General features: G+C 31.8%; 1 protein-coding gene across 2 annotated transcripts in view; it reads right to left on the bottom strand.

Annotated features, from left to right (window-relative positions):
* Window positions 1-17656, bottom strand: part of LOC128231558 (myelin regulatory factor-like) — a 65272-nt gene that overhangs the window by 46055 nt on the left and 1561 nt on the right. For both annotated transcript variants that reach the window (XM_052944552.1, XM_052944553.1), the window contains exon 2: window positions 13258-13333. In XM_052944552.1, coding sequence (XP_052800512.1) covers window positions 13258-13333 — 76 coding nt within the window. The remainder of the gene's footprint in view (window positions 1-13257; window positions 13334-17656) is intronic.

The raw sequence follows: 17656 nt of genomic DNA, 5'->3' as shown, positions 1-17656 counted from the left end.
AAAGTCTGAATTATAAGCAACATTAATAACCTGTCAATCAACTTCATATATGAAAGAAAGCTTATTGCCACCTTCAGCAACTAAGCGCACTCAATAAACTATTAACATGGAACTTATTACTAGAAAGCAGGCTCCGATATTAATGATACACCGGCCAGTGGCAAAACTAGAGCAAATTTGATTTGCAGGCACAAAAGTAGGGGGTCTAAAACTTTTGAAAGCGTAGCTTGCAAATGGTGCGTTTTAGCGCGTATCAAGAGGGAAAATACGCTTAAAAATCGAAGACACATAAAGACTTTCGAGAAGTTATTCAAATCAATTGAACAAAATTTACATCAAAAAAAGGCAAATTGACATGCAGGCATGTGCCTTATGGCCTGCAGAAGCTTCGCCACTACCTGCATTGAATGGATTCATATATGTTTTATTTTGGGGGAATTTATTTACTAGGAACTTGACCATCTATTCTTTGCAAAAAGACACGATAATCTTGTGGGGTTTTTATACCTGATTGACAAATATGCTTTGCTAAGTTTATTTGCAAAAAGTAGTACCACCCGTGGCAGTCGCATTGACATGACCCACCCTATGGCCACACCCACCTCCTTAAAAAATAAGTCAAAAAATTATTTTTTTCACGACCGCAATTAATCTATCACAAAACCCTAAATATCAACCGAAAATTCCAAGAAAATAAAATTCCAAGAAAATACTTATATTCTTATTAGAATAAAAGTATTTTGGGGGAATTTATTTTTCTTGGAACTTTTGGAATAAACTGTGTCTATTAATTAATTGAAAGATATCGGATAAATCAATATGACAGTCTCAAATATTTGGATAATTGAAAGGTGAAAAACAGCCAATCAGTGGTACTGTCTTAATTTCTTGTAACGTCTGGTGTTTTTGTTTTAAATGATTAATATAACGTTTGCAATTTTCAATAAAGCATAAAGAATCTAGATGCTATCACATCACATTAGTTGACTCGGACTATAATTCTCGTATGCTATGGCGCAATAAATGACAGCTTTTAGGGCAAGGGAGATAACAATTGATTCCAATTTTGACTTTTGATACCCGCATTAAATGGATTCATGTATGTACAGTTTACATTAGTTTCATATCAACTGTCCAATTAAAGCATATCCTAAATTAAATCATAGCCTAAATTATCACTCTATGAAGTGCAGAAAACATTGTGAAAACTGCTTGAAACTGCTTTTTTGGCAGAACAAATTGACTGTCTCTTCTTTGCAAAAAGGCATGATAATCATGTTTATTATTTTCACCTGAATATGACAAATAGTTTATTTGCAAAAAGTAGTACCGGTACTAATCACATGAATTTTGGTCCTGGAAAATAGACAATTAATGCCCCAAGACGCAAAAGGACCTTGAAGTGACAGAATTGTTCTTATAACATTGGGTATATCTTAAAGACAAATATCCCTGTGATTGTTTTTTGTCTATATCTTATGAATAATACAGTGTATACACAGTTTTCCTGTACTAGAGGTACCAGTGCTCCAGACAGGATTTGAAAAGGTCTGGTTGCTAGGTCAGAAAAAAAACAACATTTTGATGCACATTGAATAAGCCATAATGGGGCACTTGCAAGTGCCAATGTTCAATTCTTATTGTGTATGTGTATCTGTACAATTCTAATAGTATGTTATGAATACATTTACTGTTATCTTAATTTTACTGTCAAAATTATGTATATTTATCATTTTTATACTGATTTATGAAAATTGACTCTGTCAAACAAAAGGGCACAGCAGGGTGTGGTAAAAAGGCAGCAGGGTGCAGGAACATACATGCCATATTTTCTGGAGACCATTCAGAGGGATTTGTTCAGAAAGGCTGAAAATTAAGGGGGATTTTGGTAGTATTCAGGGGAATTGTTAGCAGGTCTAATTTGGCAAAATTTCAAAGTATTTTAAGACGCAAGTACGAAAAAAACAAATTGCCATATTTTTGAGAGGCTCCCCAGGGATTTTGTCCAGAATTCAAGGGGATTTGGGTCACATACCAGGGGATTTTCATCATCGCCATGTAGCGTTATGGGCATGGCGCACGTGCCAATTCACCCTTTTTACCCCTTTTTCCAGCACTTCAACTATATTTTTTTTGAGACACAGCCATATTGCATAATAAAATCATCACTTGTATGATACAATACTTCATAGAAAAATATGTTTCAGAAACAATTTAATGGGCTAACCTTCCTCTTAAATCGGATACAAAATCTAAATGATTCATAAATGATGACTTTCAGACTATTAATAGAGAGAGTGGAATGAATTATCATTATTTTTCATTTCAATTCCCAAATAGTCAGATTTATTTGCTAATTGATCAAAAGCAAATGCATAATTTTTTGTTTCAGTTCATAAACATATCTCCATTTGGCTTTCATCAAAAAATAAAAACAATACCACCATATTAAATAAATACTAGTCATTTCATCCGAATTGCCTTCTTTCAGTTTCTCTTCTGAAGTTCTGTTATTTTTCGATATTTGCGATGAAGGTCAATGGCATGTATGTAAACATGTAAGTGAGGCATAACAGAGAACAGTATTGTCTATTAGTGTTTTTAATCCTTTTTCTTTACCGAATAATTTACTCTCACCTTTAAATTATTAATCCTTTTGATGACAATGACACATGTTTTGAATAACTCTTTAATTTGTTACATCCTCTCTGACTGGATAAAAATTATAGTTAAACCAATGAAAATCGATCTTTTATCTGACCAGTCTAATTGACATTTCTTTCGCAAATTCCGTCAGTTTCAATCAAAACAATGCATGTGTCACCTAATAGGTGTTGTTAAAACAAACCATCAGTTGATAATCCAACTAAGCTTCAGGACAGGAAGGGCATCATAACTGTAAACAGGCATATATAATTAAACCCTGTGATAAATTTGCGTAATATTAAACACACTTTTTTTTAATTCCGGGGGATATTCATCCCCCTCCAGGAGAACAGGGGATGGGTCAAAATTCCGGGGATATGACATGTATGCAGGAAAAGGGCATCGGGGTGCCCCACTCTGCTATTTAGGCGTAGCTGGAGCACTGAGGTACAATCAAGCTCCATGATCATAATTGTAGCAAATTTCGTGAGGCCATGTTAAATCATAATTTATACATACACACATGTAATTTATAAAACCAAGGAATTATTAACTGATTTCCATTAAGCACTTCTGTATTTCAATATTCACAAGGGCAGGCAGACAGGGGCTAATCACTGTGCTGATGTTGAAAAGTCTTTTGCAATAAGCTGTGTCTATTGATTAATTGAAATCTGGATTAATCATTTATGACAGTCTCAAATATTTGAATAATTGATAGGTGAAAAAACAGCCAATCAGTGAGACTGTATTATTTTCATGTAACGTTTGGTGTTTTTTACTTAAATGATTCATATAAAGTTCATGATTTTCAATAAGGCATTAATAATCTAGATGCTATTGCATCACCAATTAACTATAATTCTCATATCCAATGGCGAAATTAATGACACCTTTTATTGCAAGGGAGATAACAACTGATTTACTTTTTTCTTGGTTTTTTTTCAAAGGGACACAACTGCGATCATTGTTAGACATGCAAGACAAAAGTGATTTCCCTTGAAAAAGTATGCGTCAGAATTTGGACAAATTTAGACCATCCTAATGTGTCACGGTTCTGATTTCTGAGTACAGTTATGAAACATAATATTTTCATAAACATGACTGGGGAACAACGTTGAGTTTGTTTAATGAATACAAACTTCACCATAAATCAAACACAAAACTCATTGTGGTTTGTGGATTTTTTGTATTAAATGAGAGTTAAACTTAAAAGTACACCTAAGGTTGTTGACAAAACTGATTGACATTTAACAGATTTACCTTAAAATGTAAACATACCCATTTCTGAACACCAATATACATTATTCAGTACATGTGATATTAAATAATTTCAAAAATGTGGGTCAAACTTTAGTGCTACACATATTTCATTATCTCATGCAGTGACCAAAAAACCCAAATCTGTAATTTCTGAAACTAAAATCATGTGGGAAAATCTTATTTTAAGATTCATACAATTTGCGGTTTTGAAGATTATCATTGTTTTATTCTGATTATCTGTATTGTTGTCAAATTGAGATGATACCAATTTGTCTGTGGTTAAAAATGTTAACTTAAAGCTGCACTCTCACAGACAGTTTTGACACTTTAAAAAAATGACTTACGGTCATATTATTTTGGCATCAACACCTTCAATAAAGACATGTAAAATTACTCAAAATAGAACAGATCTGAAATGTTTGTAACTCTTTTGAAAAATTTCCTTTTTCTTAAAGCATTAGTAACGCTTTTAGACTGATGCTTTAAGCAATAAAACATCAATTTTTGAACGTACATCAATGTATGAATTACTACAATCTGATCTTTTGTCAGCAATCTTTTATCATCAGTTTCCACATATTCACACAATTAAATGGCTTATTCCAAAACAAACAAAAAAAATGTTTTCAAAATGGTCAATCAGAGACTGTGATAACACAGCTTTAAAGCATCAGTAGTTTGAATGAGCTATTCCCTTTGCATTGCATTATGTTAAATGTCCATGCCTTATATTAAGTGACCTGATATAATTTAGGTATCATTTCAAAGGATATCGCTAACTGATAACTAATTTGAAAATAATTGACCGAAATGCATGACAGATAAAGTTATAGCAGTTTTTGTACTTTATATATTACAACTGAAAATCGGAAGTGAAATAGCATATTTAATCTTTCATTGTCAAAACAATGTACTTGCAATATCTGTTTAATTTTTACATATTCTGACACTAAATTTTAAAGGGACTAGACACCAGGAGATACATTTGCAAGAAAAAAAGAAAATTGTCAAAAACTTACATAAAATTGCTATTGCTATTTGACACTCATTAAATCTTGATTACTGATGTATCACATCGCTGATGACACATGTATCTTTCCCAGATTTTGCATATTTTTCTTATTTCAAATATACTAGGTTAATGTCTACCACGTAAATAACAATAAATTTAGAAATTGCATCGGTATAATTGTATCGTGTACTAATCATGTGACTTCCACATGCTCAACTAATACTGTGACTATAAACTTGAAAACATTTATGTGCTATTTTTAAACGGGGTAAACTCAGATGAGACAGCGACAAAATATTCTTTTAATCATATGAAGTGATGTATTAAGGGCCTTATACTAGCTGGTATTGACAAATAGTCTTTGTTTTGAGGAAATAATGTATTTTCCAATTGTGGAAAAATCTGGTGTCTTGCCTCTTTAAACCATTTCAAACGATACCAAAACAATATTGGGTCATGGTATTCAGGCATCAAAATTTCACATTATTGTACATGAGATGCCTTAAAGGGACACCAGATGGCCCCAAAATCGGCAAATACAGTATTTTCTCAAAACAAGCCTAGAATTATCAATACGAACTAACATATGAGGCCGATTCAATACATCATTTTACATGATTAAAAGGATATAGTGTCGCTGTCTCGGCTGAGTTTACATGTTCAAAAGTAGGGCATAATGGTTCTCAGTTTATAGTGTGTATTTTTAGCATGTGAACGTCACATGATTAGAACAGATACATATACTAAAATCATGTGGGAAGATCTTATTTCAAGATTCATCAAATTTGCGGTTTTTAAGATTATCATTGTTTTATTTTGATTATCTGTATTGTGGTTATAAATTGGTACTTAAAGCTGCACTCTCACAGATAGACAGTAAATATCAATTTTATTGCACTGATAAATCTCTATTAACTACAGGAAAGCATATATAATAATAATAATAATAATAATAATAATAACAATAATAATAATAATAATAATAATAATAACAATTATAATAATAATAATAATTTATATTTATGAAGTTTTATTCAACTAACTTGAAATGTTTTTCAGTTTTGCCCAAGGTTAACATTTCTACACACCCACGACATTGACCACAAGGTCAAAAAAGATTATCATAATCTGAAGACTTTGAAAAACAGGAAAGCAAAAAATGGGAGTGGGGTATTATAATTTCAACAGATTTGGAAATCATACTACTGTCCACTTCTCATTCTTTCGAGATAACCCCGGCTGTGATGCTTAAATGTTAAGATTAACTGATATTGCTAAAATCAGAGGGATGGTTGAAATCAGCTGTGAATTATTTGTTTATTTTCCCAATATGTACAGGGTGGTATAATTTATACATGTACTTGTCCCCCAATAAGATAGCGTTTATCAGCATTTCAGTAATTGTTTACAATGAGTGCAGTGATAAAAATAATTACTAGAACGATTCTTGTGTTTACAAAAACCATCCATATCTGCATTTATATGTATTATTTTAGTTATATATATATTCTCTTTATTTCCACCATTACAGTGATTAATTATATAAATAATACAAATTATATAAATAGTACAAGTGTTACACATAATAAACAGTCATAGAAATATCATAAATTATATGCAATATCACATACATGCCATGAACAAATTATAACATTATTACACACTCTCAAACACAATCATACTAGTATTTGGTGACAAAAAAAAAAAGTAAGAACATTTATATAATATTAAACTTTATGCAAAGGAAATATAGGAAAAAGAGTACTCATTTATCGTAAAAAGGCAATGGCTAGAGTAGAGAAGTTTAGGTTAATAATGGTGTTGTTGATAAGGTAGATTTGCCGAATAACTTAAATTGGTGATTATTTGGCAAGGGATGATAACTGTAGAAACAATATTAGATGAGTTAGGCACTAATACCCGCACTTGTCGAAACGAAATACAAGTGAAGGTTGTGCGGTGTTAAACATCTACGTTGAAAACAATGTAAAATTTTTTTGTCAATTTAGCATTTTAATTTTATTTTTTTCATTTTAAATTTGCTAAAATAATTCATGAAGAATAGTTTCTGTTCATATTGTTTAAAAACACATTTTCTGACATATTAAAATGCAATTTATGAAATTCATGAAAAACAATAACTTAATTGTAATTTCTAATGTATGCACAAATAGAGAAAGATTAAACAAACAGATATTTTCTTTGAATTGAAGTCATAATATAAGGAATTTATTCGTCAACTGTGTCAGAGCAAGGACCTGAAACAATATGTTGTTTTGTGTCTGTTTTCTTGTTAAAATGACACCGAAATGAATTAACGAACATTTTTTCTAGTCAGTGAATTGTACAATCTAATACCATACTGTTGTTATAAACAAAACGTTTAACTAATTGGCCATGCCATTAACCAATTACATTGCGGATAAGGCTTACACACTGTATACTGCTTTTTACAGCGAAAAGATCATTCATTTTGTAACGACAGTAGCAAAACGTTACTTAAATGTCATATAAAACACTCAGTCTTAACGAAAATTATACACTAAATTATGCATGACAAAAAACATAACAATTTGCACATTCTGATTATGTTATTGGTACATATAAAATATGAAATTTAATGATAACATTCCTATCTAGTTTTACAGGAAAATAAAAACCCAGGACCTTCAGTTTTAAAGCTATATGAGGGTCTTGAAACTAAAGACGCAAATGTTTAACTGCTCGAATTTGCATAGTGCATTTTAATGTCATGAATACGTGATTAGATGCCAGCATATAAACTGTTTAGAAGTAGATCAATTTTCACCCAGATTCATTATGTCTGATTGAGCAAAAAAGAGAGTACGATCATGAGACCTATTCATGATCATGCCACACATATCTCTGTAGGGGAGTTCAGTCGCTTATTTCTCCGACACACTGCTACACCTGTTGCTGCAGCAGCTACTGCTTGTGCTACTACAATTAATACTACTTCTCCTACTACTACTACTACCACTACCACTACCACTACCACTACCACTACCACTACTACTACTACTACTACAACTACTACTACTACTACTACTACTACCACTACCACTACCACTACCACTACCACTACTACTACTACTACTACTACTACTACTACCACCATATTAACCACTACTACTACTACAATAACTACTAGCACCACCACCATCATCAACCCCACCACAACTACCACCACCACAACTACTACCACTACCACCACCACCACTGCTGCTCTTACTACTGGTGTATAAGGTACTGTTGCTTCAGCTACAACTATGGACTTGCTGCAGATGAAGCTACAGCTCCTTGAGCTACAAAAACAGCTGCTGCAGCTTTTGCTGCTTCATCTACAGCTACTTCTGCTGCAGCTTTTGCTGCTTCATCTACAGCTACTGCTGTTGCAGCTATTGCTGCTTCATCTACAGCTACAGCTGCTGCAGCTTTTACTGCTTCATCTACAGCTACTGCTGTTGCAGCTATTGCTGCTTCATCTACAGCTACTGCTGTTGCAGCTATTGCTGCTTCATCTACAGCTACTGCTGTTGCAGCTATTGCTGCTTCATCTACAGCTACTTCTGCTGCAGCTATTGCTGCTTCATCTACAGCTACAGCTGCTGCAGCTTTTACTGCTTCATCTACAGATTCTGCTGCTGCAGCTACAACTATTGCTATTTCAGCTACAAGTACTAATGCTCCACTACTGCTGCTGCAGCTACAACTACTGCTATTTTAGCTACTTCTGCTTCATCTACATCTACTGTGTTGCAGCTTTATGCTCACTGCTGCTCCAGCTACTGCTGCTACTGCTATTTCAGCTCCAACTATTAATGCATCAACTATTTATATATCAGTTGAATTTACTCATAAAATGTAATTGCAAGTAGGATATGCATTCAAAACAGCACTCATGTTTTATCGGACAAAATAAGTACGCTATAAATTATCAGGCGGCATTTTTGAGCCTTAAAACAACCAATACTTTAATAAATCAGCTGAAGTTTTATGCATGTTTTTAAGCATCAGAACACATCTTTGCCACAAATCAAACTTTACGAAGATCAAACATGGCTGATAGTCTTGAGCTGCGTATTTTATAGCTGCTACATTTCTTGTAAAGGATATCAAACTGTTTATCAAGCAGGTGAAAAAAAATAACATTCTGTGTGCTTCTTTTTTCAATGCAACAATTCAAGGCCTGAACAAATAAAATATGTGTTTCCGGTTTCATGCCACCGAAAAAATTGGGTACACATGTAGGTTCGAAAATATTTTCATTATTTTTCTTTCTTTTTTTAGGCAATTTGAAATGTCTCTTGAAATCTTCCTATTACCAAATACTATAAATTATATGTTTAAGAACACCAAAACAATCAGTAGCATCACTTGTATTTTTTATAAAGCCAAACTTGAACTTTTAAAAGAAATAAAAATCAAACATGATAAAAATAAAATTTCTCAATGCAATAAAAAATTAAGGGTCGGGGCCAAAAAAATAGGGCTACAGGTCGGCAAACCAGGAACAAACAAATAAAAAATTTGCCGTAGTACCTTTCCTCTTTTGACCATGGACATACAGATTAAATTAAGTGACAATACGAATTCAGCCAAGGTTAATGCTTTGGAAGGGTAAATACCGGTACTGCTGGCTTACTTTCCGGCAATCAAAATTGTCAATTGTTTAATGTAAATTGGGTATGAATTAACTTGTTCGAAATTTATCAAATTTATCGGTGAAGGTTGACAGTCAATGAGACTAGACACCCAAACAGGCTTTTCTCAGAAAATTAAAATTTTAATCTAAACAAGGGACAATACTCATTTTCTATTAATGTAACTCAAAATAAAAAATAAAAATCCATGATTTCCAATTATTATAAATGGCTTTAATTAAAGGCATGCTATTAATAAAGCTCATTTATGCAAAGAATTTCAAATATTTAACAGAAATGCTGCTCTTTCTATTTGCATCAGATCAATGATTTTAAAATCTTTTATGAAATTCCGTCATTAAATGACAGCAAATACCCAGGAGCACAGGATCAAACATTATGTGAACAATGTAACAGGTTATTATTGCAATTACGCAATCAATAAGCATAAATGATTCAAAGACGTTTTTTCTTAATTCTTTTTGGTTTAACCAGCATTTATTTCAGATGATAATACATAAACCATGAATATTGAAAATAGATAAATAATGAAGAGGTTGTATGGTGAATTTAAATAGAATAAAGACCACGCCTTACAATGTATAAGTTCAACAGAATTGAGAAATAACTTAAAAAAAAATGTTTTTTTTCTTTCTGAGTTTATCTCCTTTTTTGAACCTGTGGTGTGAATACTAGCTTGTTATTAAATCTTGCTCTTTTATATCAAAGTAAACTCATCAGCCCCATATTCATTTCAAACAAATATGTATAAAAAAGTTGGTCAATTGCATGTAGACTGCACTGAAATTAGCTAGTATTTCAAGTAGATTAAAAACATCAGTGCCTTACATTGTCCTTTACGATTAACCTACTGAATTTCATTATGCTAACCAATTTGTTTTACAACAATGGCACTTTTAATTACATTGCTGTATATCAAGTACAAAAAGAGCAGATTACAGCTGGTTTAATCTGGGACTGAGCAGTTCAATGCTTATATGAGCAAGCCCAAAAATCATTTACCAAAAAGCCCTGTTTCTACCATATTATATTATGTATAGGATGCTAGCATTTTTGGTGAAAAACAGGTAAAAACCCTAGTTAAACCATTTAAAGAACATTACACACCACCTACTTATAAGAATATCATCTTAAACAACAAGACAGCAACTAGTTACAACAACAACAACAGCACATTAAATGACAAGACAATACCCAGTAGTTACAAGAACAGCACCCAGCATCCTTAAAATGCCATTGTTAAGTATATTTATTTAGCACAAGAACAACACCTAAATCTACAGGGACAGCAACTTGTTACTCAGGTTACAGCACCAAATTAGGACCAAAAAACTACAAGAAAAGAGCCTAGATGAAAGAACAGACTCTTAATCTACAAGACAGCACCTGGTTACAAGAACAGCACCTAGTTAAAAGTAAAGCACCTAGATACAATATTAGCACCAGGTTAAAAGACAGCACCTAGTTAAAAGAAATTCACCCAAAACAGCACCTTGTTAAAAGAACATTACCAATTACTGCACCTAGTTACAAGAACAATACCTGTACCTAGTTAGCACCAACAACAGCACCAATTTACAAGAACAGCACCAATAAAAGTCGGAAGAACAACACCAACCATAGCATCATGTTACAAGAACAACATCATTTTCAGCACCTAGATACAAGAACAGCACCAATAACAGCACCTAGTTACAAGAACATCACCAATAAAAGCCCCCAGTTACAAGAAAAACACCAACAACAGCAGCTAGTTACAAAAACCTCACCTAGTTAAAAGAAAAACAACTGTTTTCACAAACAACAACTAGTCTTAAAAAACACCTAGCTTTAACAACACCATCTGGTAAAAGAAAACATGCATTTTGATACTCAATCAAATTGCATGTTTTGTCAATAGTTATGCGTTTCTAGTTCTATTTTATGTGCAAGAGTATATAAAATATTTTTACAGTTTTTTTTTCAAGTATAAGAGCAATTTCAAGGCTCTAAATTGCTCACCTATGCTCGAAGTCTAATTACAATATTACTTAAAAAAATTCTGAATTAATAAAATTATGCATCAATATCAGTATAATATAAAATTTTATATACTAGGCGACTGATTGAATGATAACATTCAATGAAATAGCTGGTGCATTACCTGCACAGTATGATTTTGAAGAGGTATATACTATAATACACGCTTAAATTCTTATAAATCTGGGTGGGGCAAAGTACTAAAGCACAATGATGTTCAAATTAAGATTATTTTTGTTCATCTCTTTTATTTTAGTTGAACAAGGTGCAACTCAATAATTATTAAATTTAAGACTTATGTGCCAACCTATACATGTGCATATTATCTCTAGCAACATGTATACCAATTTTCATTTGAATATCTTGAACATTTCCTCAGCTATTGTCTTATCAAATATTGTCTCTGGCAAACATGAGTACGAAGTTTCATTTAAATATCTTGAATGTTTTATTAAGTTAATGTCTCTGGCAACATCTGTACCAAGATTCATTTGAATATCTTGAACGTTTTTTTTTCACTAACTGTTATGGTCTGTGACATAAGGTATACCAAGTTTCATTTGAATATCTTGAATGTTTTTTTTCAGTTATGGTCTCTAGCAACATGTATACCAAGTTTCATTTGAATATCTTGAAGGTCTTTTCAGTTATGGTCTGTGACATAATGTGTACCAAGTTTCATTTAAATATCTTGAATGGTTTCAGAGTTGTGGCGAAGGTAAGAGGTTTTGCATTACGACGATAATGCTGACGACACTAAGGCTATCATAATACTCTTAACTTTTTTTATTCAAATAAAAAAGAACTTAAAATACCCTAAAATGAGTAAAACTCACAATATAGATTTGCTTAAAGACAGCTTTGTCATTCAGCCACTCCTAAGCCATGAGGTTTAAGGTTCACTAGCAGCAGTCAAACATATCAAATATGAGCAATGAAAATGTAAGCCAAGTACCCCCCACTTTACAAAGTCAAGTGATTCATGATTGCTCTATTGTAGACCTCATTAATTATAATTAGAGGGAAGCCAAAAAATGTTATAGAGATGTTTACTAAATTTCAATGTTACTTGTGAATGGCACTCTGCCACTTTTACGGTCATAATTGACGCATGAATAAGATGAGTGTATTTCATTGCAAGTAGGTGAAAACTTACAAAAAATAATCCAGAGTGAACAATTGATGCTTACAATAAATACCTTCAATACTAAATGTTCAGCAAATATGAAGGGGCGGTAAAATCAAGGAATTGACGTAAGAGAGGCGTAACTTAGGGGCACAACCTTTTGACATTTGCCTCTCCCTCAGAACTGAAATTTAATTTCCCCAAGAAAATGTTAACGATTTCTAATCCAAAATAGTGCATTTTGAGTGTATTCTATTACCTTATTTACTCTAATATTGACATAAAGAGTTAACTTGAATGATTTAAGTGATATATGTCATGCAATGATTAATGAAAATAATTAATTAAGATTTATCAAGCTGAAAAGGTTAAGTAATATATATTCCCAGGCATGTTAATTTTTACATGTATATTATAATATATACCATGTTGCAAGTATTTTAAAATATTGATCACAACTTCATTTTTGGGGACCCAAAAACTTGTTAAAACTATGCAATACTTACACATCATCGGTGATAAACTTTTCAAGGTCAAAGTTTTCTAAGGTTATGGCTCCATCACAAATGCCAAGTTCATTCTCTGAAACATAAACAAGGCAGCTAATTTTCTGAAACACAACCAAGGCCAAGGTTATTTTCAAAAAAAATAATCAAGGCCAAAGTCATTTTTTGAAAAATACTCAAGGCCAAGGTCATTTTCTGAAACATAAACAAGGCCATATTCATTTTCCGAAACATAAACATTAGGCCACAGTCACTTTCAGCAACATAAACAAGGCCACAGTCACTTTCAGCAACATAAACAAGGCCACAGTACCTTTCAGCAACATTAACAAGGCCACAGTCACTTTCAGCAACATAAACAAGGCCACAGTCACTTTCAGCAACATTAACAAGGCCACAGTCACTTTCAGCAACATTAACAAGGCCACAGTCATTTTCAGCAACATAAACAAGGCCACAGTCATTTTCAGCAACATAAACAAGGCCACAGTCATTTTCAGCAACACAAAGAAGGCCACATTCATTTTCAGCAACTTGAACAAGGCCACAGACATTTTCAGTAACATAAACAAGGCCACAGTCATTTTCAGCAACACAAAGAAGGCCACATTCATTTTCAGCAACTTGAAATGGCCACAGTCATTTTCAGCCACATAAACAAGGCCACAGTCATTTTCAGCCACATAAACAAGGCCACAGTCATTTTCAGCAACATAAACAAGGTCAAAGTCATTTTCAGCAACACAAACTAGGCCACAGTCATTTTCAGCAACATAAACTAGGCCACAGTCATTTTCAGCAACATAAACAAGGCCACAGTCATTTTCAGCAACATAAAAACAAGAGGAAACAAAATACACAACATATATATCTATGTCTTTTCAAATACAACACATCTGTCTAGTTGTAATACAACAAGGATAAACATATGTATAATTAACTTTATGGTTTTTTTAGTTGGTAATTTGGAAAAGGGGGATTTTGGGTTGCTTTATGGGAACAAACTGAACAACTGTTTTAATTGTTTGCTTAATATTTTTTTCTAAATTACAAATGTCAAAAACTTTTATACTTAACATAAACAGCCCTATATTGACTAGGAATGCACGAGCAAAAGTCCCTTGTTTCAATCATGATAATGATCAATTCGTGACTTAATTAATAACAATGAATCGATTATCTTGAAACAAAAATCGCATGGAATTTGTCAATGAATAAAAACAATTCTAATAAAGGCAAGTTTGCAAAGAAATCATATTTAAAGCGAATTGCAAGAGAAAGATGAATATCATTAATTCTTCAAACACATGATGAAGTTAATAAAATCTCTGCTGCGTTTAATTGTTGGTCATTATAGTTTTAGGTAATGTCTATTATCATTTGATACTTTGATACCATCACATTTCAAGCATAGGGAAATGGGCTTTACTTCAGTTTAAGGCTGCACTCTCACAGATTGAACGTTTTGACAACTTTTTTTATTTTTTGTTTTGGAAAGAGCAAGTTTTTGTGTAAATATCTGCAAACCAATGATATCAGATAGCTGACAAAAAATCAGATCATAGATTTTCATATTTCTGTTAAAAAAACTAATTTTTTATGGCTTAAACCGTTACTAACAGTTTAAGAAAAATGCATAAAACATCAATTTTTGAACTTAAATATAAAATCTGCAATCTATTTTTTTGTCAATAGTCTTATATCACTGGTTTCCATGGACTTGGCAAAAATTAGCTCGTTCCAAGACAAATAATAAAAAAAGTTGTCAAAACGTTCAGTCTGTGAAAGTGCAGCTTTAAAGGAACTGGCTGATGGTTTGAAAATGCACTTCTTTTTTTATTTCGAAATAAAGTGTGGCAAATCATTAAGAGTGTTAAAACTTTAAAGATACTAGCTGCAGGTTGGAACCCTTCAGAAAATGTTGATATTTGCCCAAATATTGTCTTTGAAGACCACAATTTTTATTTTTGTTACTTACACCTTTCAGTGATTTCCTTGTTGTGTGATTGATTGATTGACATTATTATGTGATGTTATCAATGTATTGTTGTTATATTATGAGGTCAAAATATCTATCTCTGTTGAAGTCCTAGTTGCCTAGTTATATTTAAGGATTTTATTTTTTATTTTTTTCTTGACTTGATCAGTGTGGGTTCACAGCCCCCTTAAACCAAAATATTTTCATATTATTTTGTTTTTGTCATTTTCATAACATATTTTCATTAACTTAAATTTTTTTTGGCAATTTCAATATCATAGGGTAAAATAATGATAAAAAAGCGTTTTCAGATCCTTTTACTGGGAAAACTAATATTTTGTAAAAAAAACATGAGCGAGTCCCATTAAGCAAAAAGGTATTCATGAATTATTGAAGGTTAAAAATAGTATTTTGTTCAAAAGTTGAATTGAGCTGACAATTATTTATACAATTAATTTCATGTTTTACAATAATTGTTTCTTCTATTTTCAATTAAAATGGAGGTAATTTAACAATTAATTAAATACAAAATATTTCTACATTCATAAACTGGAAGTATCATTCTATAGGAATTATATCTTTTCTTGTCAAAAGACTGTAGCAGTTTGAACAAAAATGCCATCACAAAAGTTAAGTTACCTTTTAAGTACACTTTCTGATGTGTAATATCACAAGGGAGTCTACATGTATATCCATAATTTTGAAATAAAAATAATTACTATTCACAGACCAATGAAAATGAAAGTTATTAAGTGCTAGTAATTATAATTTGCTAAATATGGCTTATGAACAGGAAGAATTTTTTATGTTTACTATTTAAGTACAAAAGTAACACATATTATTATAAATCAATCATAAAAGTTAAAATAAGATTTTATCTGAATGTTCAATCTGAAAAATAGTTTGGATGAACAGGACTTTATGACATAAATGATTATACTATAAAAACCAATTTAAAATATAAAAAAGTCCCCGATGGATGAAATCAAACTGATGTTTTAATAATAGGGTCAGACTATTATTGTTTCAAATATGTTTGAGTTAATTAAGACATCCATCAGTAATACAAAAAAAAATGCTACTGATAAAAATTTCATTTTAAAGTTACAATATGTTAAAAGTTTGAACATTTTTAAAATTTCCAGGGAGGGCTTTTTATATATATAGGCATTATGTAATTGAAGAAACAAATCAATTAATTGCTAGATTATCATAATAAAATATGGTTTTATTAGCTCCCTTTAATATATCAGATCATAAAATTAGCATCATTATGGTGTTATTCAAAAATATAATCCATACAAAAATATTAAAATGGTTAAACAATTTAAATTAAGCATAGAAATAATTTTTATGTAAATTTCTAAAATGCGCTCACACATCTTTGCATCCTTACGATGGATGGCTTACCAGAAGTACCATCAATTTCTTAAGAATTTTTTTATAAATTACTGTTCACGCCTTACAACAATTTTTTTTTTCGACTGTCATAAATCTGGACATGCTACTCACTTAAATGAGTATTTTTCGGTGAAATATCCCCACTGGAAGAAATATGGCATAGGCCTAAAAAAAATACATTTGGTTCAGGTTACCCGTCCCTACCATTTTTTTGGTCAGTTGTTAAAAAAAAAAAAAAAATGTTAGTGTAGTTAAAAACTTTTAAAGCCTTATACAGAATATAACTTTAACACCATTCTCCAATGATGACAATTATGTTCTTAAAAAAACAGACCTAACCAAACTATATATATAAACTATATTTTGGGGTCTTAACATTTTGCAATTTCAATCGTGCTGATAAATTGCTTTTATTTTCACAGTAAAGTATTATAATTTTCTTATTTCTAAACATTTGACATTTAAAATGTCACAAAATTGAATGACAAAAAAAATCACAACCTTAAAAATTTGCATGCATGCGCTTGTGAGGGATTTTTTTTTTCGGATCCCTGATTAAAAAGATCAGAAATAGGAATACCCCAGAAAATAAGAATTTGGAAAAAAACACTTTTTGTCACAAATTTGAAGAAAAAACATCATCATACAATCTGGGGCCAGTATGTCAGTTTGACCCAAGATATAACTAACTTTGTCATGCTGAAGAAGTGTATTTGCCAAGAAGTCTAAAATACAGAACGCGCAGGTGCGGGTCATTGAGCTAGCTTATACAGATCAAATGTCAATGCCATATCAATACCTATTTTTTTCAAAAAAAGTAAAATCTAGTAAAAATAATGTTAAATCTACAGTCGAATCCTGTTGGCTCGAACTCACTAATGGCTCGATTTCCTTGTTGGCTCGAACTGGATGTAATGCACTGATTGTTTCTACTAAATGATAAGTCATAACCGCTTGGCTTAAATTATTTGAGGTCTCAGGTTTTTTTTTGTCAGTCTCTAAGAGTTCGAGTCAACTGGG

The sequence above is a fragment of the Mya arenaria genome, chromosome 4 (assembly GCF_026914265.1).
Source record: "Mya arenaria isolate MELC-2E11 chromosome 4, ASM2691426v1".
Classification (NCBI taxonomy): Eukaryota; Metazoa; Mollusca; class Bivalvia; order Myida; family Myidae; genus Mya; species Mya arenaria.
The sequence above is the reverse complement of the archived record's forward strand: the minus strand, read 5'-3'. Positions and strand labels throughout refer to the sequence as shown.